Here is a 7,981-nt window from a genome sequence, read left to right as displayed (position 1 = left end):
CAAGGTGGGTCAATGTAGCATTTTTTTCCTTAGTGCTTCACAAGTGGTGCCCTTGGCTAGAGCGTCGGTGGCAACTTCCAAGTTCAGGGACTTGACAAAAGAGTCCATTTTATGAAACCGTGTGAGATAATCATAGAGTGGCTCTATGTTCTATTGGAAGATGTCGAGCAAGTCACTGATAATTGTCACGGCCTTGAAGTTTGAGGTTTCTAAAGAAGTTTGTAACGAAGTTTGAGCAAGTCACAAATTGGGCGATAAAAAGATCTTTGAGGTTTCTAAAGAAGTTTGTGGACCCTACCACAAGTTCTATGTATCATTCTTGCGCTACTCCTAGTAGGATAGTGGGGGAATACCTTGATCATTTCATCATCTTATGTGTAAAGGTGCATCATACTCATGAATGTCGCACAATGTTCATTCTGATAACTGACTCATGTGTAGTGAGGCAAACATGGAGTTTTCTAGTGTAGTGAAAAAGGGTGTGTCGATTATTTTCTATGAGAGGGGAATGTGTAATGTATTTGGTAGCCTATCATCTTATCAATGACTTATTTAAGAATCGTTGGAAAAGAACCTCCCATGGTTCCTCGATGGGGGCCTCTCCTATTTGTCTTGTGAGATGATTCGTCATCGTCACCTTGCTCTTCTTTCGATGAGCATCTTGCTCGGGGTTGGTATTTGCAGTATCTTGTACCATGCTTTTAGGTTTGTCTCACAATTATTTCTTGATACGCTCAAGGGAAGGGGTCCTCTTCTTAGTGAGGTAAGCATATATTTGTTGGTTCTATCGCTACAACTGCATCTGGGCCTCAACCATTTTTGTTTAGGAGTCATGAAGTATCTAGATAGATGTGAGACGTGCAACATTAAGGTTAGTGGTAGGTTCCTGAGTAATATCTTTATTCGTCAATGGTCTTCGGGGTTCTGGTGGTCGTAGCATTCTCATTATGGGACGAGGTCACTTCTTCCCCGTTCATCCAGGAAGTAGGTGTGTTTTTCGAGTTCTCATGTCAGGAAACTTGTTCTTCCTTCCATGTTATCAGGCTCTAGTTTGTTAGTCGAGAAAGTTCATCGAGTTCAAAGGTTATGAGGTAAGATCCATGCTCACTACACCAAACGTTGCATCCAATCCAACTTTTCGATATTGACTTCTCATAAAATGGTTGATCCATACTGGGTAGGCTCCCAGTGTTAACTTTAATGCTAAATTCAGTGGATTTAGGGATATAAAAAGAAAATTATTGATGAACTCATGATGAAGAGAGAGATTTACCCTTTATATAGGTGAAAGTAGCTAGTGAAAATACAAATTTACATTGAGTTTTGTAGTGAGTCAAATGAGGCGATTCAGGACCTAAGCATTCTGGGTTACTTGTGACTTTCTTTTGTGATTAAATGATTATCATTTTCTTTAAACAAGAGAACTAAAGATATTCCATTTAAAAAAAAATCAAACCATGATTAAGGAAATATTTTTCCAAACAAAACTATTTAATTGTTTTTCTAATTGACACCTCATGGGAATCGTGTGGCAATTTCACAAACGGTGCGCATTGCCCACTACTGTCTACTTTAGACTAACATGGTATATATATCTGTTTTTCTCCCCTCCCCGCCTAATTATTTATTTATTATTTAATTCTTAATAAATATTTTTATTTACTTTTTCTTCCCTCATATGAAACTCGTGCATTTTTCATTTTTCATTTTTCATGTACCTCACCTCCTCTTTATTAACTCCATATTCTCTCCCTCCATCTTCCTCCTCCCGCTCTCAATCAAATCCCAATCTCTTTCACAAAATCCGTTGCAAAAATGTCGAGAGGCGCTACCGTCGAACTTGATTTCTTCAGCAGAGAGAAGGAGATCTCCGCCAAGTCTTCTTTCCCTAAGTTTTACCGTCAGAGGAGTCTTCTAGGTTCCGTCTTCTTCCATTTTGTTAATTTTGTTGTCCTGTTTGTTTTTGGCGATTTTTCCAATGTTGTTCACGATTTTGCAGCGATTTCGAAAATGAATCCTGAGATTCTTAAGTCGGTGATTTCCTCCTCCGGTTCTTCCATGTTCGATTCGAAGAAATCAGTCTCTGTTCCTTCTACTCCTAAGGAGGATCGGAGTACTCCAGTCCTTTATTCTCCTCTGCCGATGTACTAATCGTATATTTGATTCCTGTTATACTTTTTTTTTTGTTGCGTTTCAATTTATTCGGAGTGATAATTGTGTCAATTTGATTTTTCTTTCAGTCCTGCTGTTGAGAATCCACCACCTCCAACTCCGATTCCGACGGCTCCGTTGACTATCTTTTATAACGGAACAGTCGTCGTGTTTGACGTTCATCAGGATAAGGTTAGTTGATTTGGATGAAATGAAGATGAGTCGGTGATTCTCGCGTAATTTATTCTGTTTAGTACTGATTTTTTCTAAATGATTTCGTGGAATGTTAAACAGGCAGAAACGATTCTGAAACTGGCTGAGAAAAACTCTAAATCTATTAATTCGAACAATGAACGGCTCGTTGATGGAGGTTCGTTTGTCCCATTTTCCTGCTATTTTCTTCTCCATGATCTAGAGTTATTTTTTGTTAAAATTTAATTTTATGTTCAATAGATCTATCAATTTCACGCAAAATGTCGCTACAGAGGTTTCTGGAGAAACGCAAAGAGAGGTAAATACATGTTCCTTACGCACACCTCTATGATAGACTACAGTTTTGATAAAAAATGTCATTCTAGTGAATTCTTATTTTTCTTAATTAAATATGAGAGATCTTATCTGTTTTTGTTTTTTTTTTTGAATTACTACTTGGTACTTGTGAATTTAATAACTAAATTTTACAAACACTAATGAAATTATTCTCATTGTTTGATTGTTTGTGGTAATATTTATCAGATGTGTTTAAAGGGAATGATACTGTGTTGAACGAAGTCTGAATTTGACCATTAAATGAAATTTTTTATTTGAAGATCATATTATCTAATTATTTCACATTTATTTACCAAAAAGAATTATTCCACGTTTTAATGATCTTAGGGAGATTTCATTCCCTGTCAGGAAATAAATCTCAAAATCTTCACAGTTTTGTTTTTTTGGTGTTGTCTTCACAATTTTGTTAAGAAGCATATAAGCACACCGAAATTGACCCATGCTGAACTCAAATGTTTTTTTTAGGTATTCACAAAAAAAAAAAAAGTTTTTTTAGGTAATAAATAAATAAAATTACATATATAGTTAATTTAAAATTATAAATTAGAGATATATCATTTGAAATTTGGAGTTGTTTTTCTAAATGGAAAACAAGTGTCACATCAAACTATTAATATTTTAAAATTAATTTTTTATTATTTTGTTTAAAGATTAATTATGAAAATATGAGATTTATGAAAGTAACTATAGTTAAGATGCCTAATTTTCTAAATATAACGTGTCCGTTTGTTTTATCTATTGTTTGCTGTTGGAAAAAGCTGTTTTTCTAAAAAAAACTGGGATTCTCTGTTTTTGTAAAAGGTTATTTTTAAGAGGTAAAAAGCAAATGAGGTCACTAACCAAATATCTAAAACTCTCATTTTTTTGAAGTGAAAAGGCAAACATCGACGTAAAAAGGAGCTAGCAAATGCTCTCTAAGGGGTGTTTGTTTACCCACTTTTCACCTCCTGTTTGCCTTTTCATTTTAAAAGGTAGAGTTTTAGGTGTTTGGTTAGACTCCTTCTGTTTGCCTTTTACAGTTGAAAGGCAGCATTAAGTGTTTGGTTAGTGACATCTTGTTTGCTTTTTACACTTGAAAAGCAGCCTTTTACAAAAGCAGAGAATCTCTGCTTTTTGGAAAAACAGCTTTTTTCCAACAACAACCAGCAAACAGCAACAACAAACAACAAACTGTAACAGCAAACAGCAACAGCAAGAATAAACAGCAGGTGAAACAAACGGGGCTTAAGAGTCCGTTTGATTTACCTACTTTTTGCTGTTAATGTTTGTTGTTACGGTTTACTTTTTGTTGTTGAAAAAAAACTGTTATTTTTATATAGAAACTATTTTTCAACTATAAAAAGTAAACGTGAGGTATCTAACTAAATATCTGAAACTTTCCATTATAAAATGAAAAGATAAACATAATGAGAAAATTGTGCAACGAAATGCTGCCTAATCCATCACAAGAACTTTAAACAAGAATTTGATACCGACTTTTACCTTAAATAAACACAAATAATTAATGTATATAAGTAAAAGGTAACCTATATAAGTACACATATAAAGATATAATAATTGACTCCTTTTTTTCTTATATATTTTGTGATGTACTAAATTTCCATGTTTTTCGTATTAATTCCCTTTCACATCACAAGCATGTTGCGTCGTGGATGGTCTATAGGATTAATATTATTAATATTATTCAACAAATAAACTTTCACGTGGTTTATATAGTTAGAAAAAAAGAAAGAGAGTTTGACTATTAATTTTCCGTGGCCTAATACTTTAATTTCAATAAAGTGAACCATTAGTTTTATTGATGTGTCATAATAAATTATTAATTTTTTTTATGAAATAAATTATTACTAATTTTTACTGGCATAATTGCGTGACTTGAATTTAATAATATGATAAACAGTATTAATTAAATTTTCTTCCCTTTACTCCAGAGATACATATATAAAAAAAAAAAAGCTAAATACATTAGCATTTCATGAACCTGGCTTTTAAACTTATTGGTGAATTTATTTAAATGAAGTAACTTAGTGAATTTATTTAATTGAAGTAACTTAGGACTCTCTTAAACTTGCTTTTAAATTGAGCTAATTAGGAGGAATATATTTTGCCCTCCTTTTCTTGCCTTCATGTTGGCCTCCCAATCAATTTCTAACCTGTCACAATTATCTTATTTTCTTGTTTTCACGTCGGCCTCCTACTCAATTTCTGATGTGTTACAATTATCTCATTTTAATCTTATTAACTTAGGTTAACCATGATTAAAATAGAATAATTATATCGCAGGTTAGAAATTTAAGTGGGAAATAAATAAATAAGTGATGCACGTTCAAAGTGTTCAATCCTTATATTACTCTACAATAGGAAGTTAATCATATCACTCTTTCATTTAGAGGCTAATGAGATATTTTTAAAGCGTAAAATGTTATTTTGACTTAGCTTTAAATAAATCTTGTGAATTCATGAAACCAAAACCACATGTTTTTTTTAAACTTTTCTCATAATATTATTAAACTAAAAACGCGTTTTCGTAATCTGTTTTGCAGGTTGACTTATGCATCCCCTTATGCTTGTAAGCCATAGGATATACATTTGACCAAAAACAAAGAAAAGGAAGACTAGAATACTGTTCCCTTCTTTATGAAGTTAGGTGACCTTTTCTTAATGAACTTTCCTTCTTTGACGGATATCTCTCACAGATTACGGGAAAAGGAAAAAAAAAAAGATAATCAATATTATCTAATTACTTTTAGGAATTAATTTAGGAGGAAGAAGAATTTTTCTTTTTATTACATTAAAAAAGTCTATTGGCGGTGGTTGAGAGAGTCACGTTTTAGTAATGGAGTAATGACTCCTTTTTCCTAATTAGGTTAAGCATTTTAATATTCTTTTGTTTGTTTGTGTCCATTTTAGTAATGTTTGTTTCGTTGTAGTTTCCTATGGTGTCCATAATTGATGTCCGTTGTTTTATATGTAACCACTTTATATTATATAGCACATGTCTATGTTAATCTATTCTATTCTATTCTTCCAACCTTTTTTTATATTCACTATGTTGGAGTATTTTTTATTTGAGTTATAGGCTATAGAGTGTTTGAAAATTTGTATCATTTTAAATTTGTAAATACAGTTTTAAAAATGTAAAAATTTGATTTGTAATTTATGATGAAAAGTTTGTAATGAAAATGAAATTAATTAAAGAAGACAAAAGATCAAAATATAATAATTGATTAATTTGGCAAGGTTAATTTGTTTAGTTACTATTAAATTAGAACCAACGGTGGAGAAATTAACTAATTGAATAAATTATAAATTTCAACATCTAAAGATTTTAATATAATGGTGACTAGACCTATTTATTGGTTGGATCGGGCTGAATTTAATCAGATTTTTCATAGGGTTAGTCTTGATTACATGCACCTTAATGAGTATGTAGAATTTGCTCATTCACCGTTAGATCTAGGCTTATTAGAATCCTAAAGTGAAGATTCAAAGCATCATGAGGCTTAAATTTAATAAGTCTATATCTAACAGTAAATGAGCAAATTCACTTGCTCATTAAGGTGCATGTGAAAATTCCTGTTCATAGGGTAGTTTAATTGGTATAATATCAGAATTATGAATTTTTATTTTACACGTGTCAAATTCTTTAAGTGGGTTAGTTGGTGAAATGGTAGTGGAGATAGTTAACTACCAAATATTATTAGGTTTGACCTAATTCATAATTTTTATTGATAAAATCGTAGATAATTTTTAAAATTTGAATTTTGCTTTAAATTCCCCTTTTTCTTCATATAATTACTTTATTGGGTAGGGTTGTACTTTGCTGAGGAAATTAATGGGTTTTTACATTTATATTGAATTGGGTAGGGTTGTACATTGCTAAGAAAATTAATGGGTTTTTACATTATAGTCATGTTACAGAAATCATATTATTAAAATTAATTTTAAATATATTATTTTTTATATATTTTTACACATTTAAAAAAATTAAATACTTCAATTACACATAGTTTAAATTACTACTTAACATAGTTCTAAATAACTTTTTCACATTCCTGTGCAAATTTCTCAAAATTAATTTATGGAAAAAAATTAAACATATAATTGTGAGGTAATAAAAATATAGCATAATAAATTTTTTATCGTTAATTAGTTGAATAAAATTTAGAAGTATATTTGCAGAATACTTCCAATCCAATATATAAATTGAAACCCAAAACATAGGGATATAAATGCGGTGGGGATTCTCCGTCCCTATCGGTGACCCGTTCCGATGGAGACGGAAAATCCCCGATAAGGATCCCTATGGAATGGGCATGATTTTGTCCCCCATGATGGGGATGGGGGCAGGTATTCCCGTCCTGCGGGGATCCCTATCCCCACCCAGTTAATCCTCGATGAGGATCCCCGATTATTTCCCATGATAATTAATTTTTTTTTGGATGATTTAGGTACATTTTAATTAGGTGATTGGTTATTTTCAATTTTTAGTACTTTGTTATTTGAAAAATTTGAAAATGGTTATTAATACTATTTGATATTATTAGCCACCGTTTCTTAAACGTTTTTATCTTTATTGATTTTTTTTAATCTAAACGATGATTTTCCGCGTAGAATGGGGAATGCGGAATATGGACAATGTTTTTAGAACATCTGTAAACAGGGAATGAGGATCTCCATGAGGATGGGGATTCCCCGCGGGTTGGGGATGAGGATAAGTTTTTTCCCGTTTAGCTCGCAGGGACGGGGATGAGGAATCCTCAACTAGTCGAGGACGGAGATGGAAAATGCATTCTCCGTCCCGCACCGTCCCGTTTACATCCCTACCAAAACATGTTGAATAAACAAACATAAAAGAACTATATCAGAAAATATAATTAACCAAGCAAAAGCACACCTACGGCAAAAATTTATAAATTATAAAATTATAAAAAATTAAATTTAGTTAAAAAGATATAAATAAATATATAAATATATAATATAAGAGTGACTTGGGCTGGGTTGGTCAGGTTTTGAGATAAATCCAAATTTAAACCATGTTATATAGGGTTTTAGTGGGCTTGGGCCGAACTAAATGTAAAAGATATTATCCAAATCAAATCCATGAAAGGTTGAATTAGACTGGTTGGACGGATCAACAGACTCATGAACATAAGACTGATTAAATTCCATTTGATTAGTGAATATTAGGTGAACATTATCGTAACTCAACTTATTGAAATTAAATGAGGAATTGATGGAAGTAGTGACGGAGGCAAGACTTAAACGTCGAGGGCTCAAC

General features: G+C 32.1%; 1 protein-coding gene across 1 annotated transcript; it reads left to right on the top strand.

Moving 5' to 3' along the window:
- Positions 1 to 1,669: 1,669 nt before the first annotated feature.
- LOC136205864 (protein TIFY 9) lies at positions 1,670 to 5,715 on the top strand. Its single transcript, XM_065996695.1, has 6 exons — positions 1,670 to 1,918; positions 2,000 to 2,144; positions 2,241 to 2,343; positions 2,446 to 2,521; positions 2,605 to 2,662; positions 5,244 to 5,715. The coding sequence occupies exons 1-6, from the start codon at positions 1,816 to 1,818 to the stop codon at positions 5,278 to 5,280; spliced, it is 522 nt and encodes a 173-aa protein (XP_065852767.1). The 5' UTR covers positions 1,670 to 1,815; the 3' UTR covers positions 5,281 to 5,715.
- Positions 5,716 to 7,981: the final 2,266 nt, after the last annotated feature.

This window comes from Euphorbia lathyris, chromosome 9 (genome assembly GCF_963576675.1).
Source record: "Euphorbia lathyris chromosome 9, ddEupLath1.1, whole genome shotgun sequence".
Taxonomy (NCBI): Eukaryota; Viridiplantae; Streptophyta; class Magnoliopsida; order Malpighiales; family Euphorbiaceae; genus Euphorbia; species Euphorbia lathyris.
This window is presented reverse-complemented; position numbering and strand designations above follow the sequence as displayed.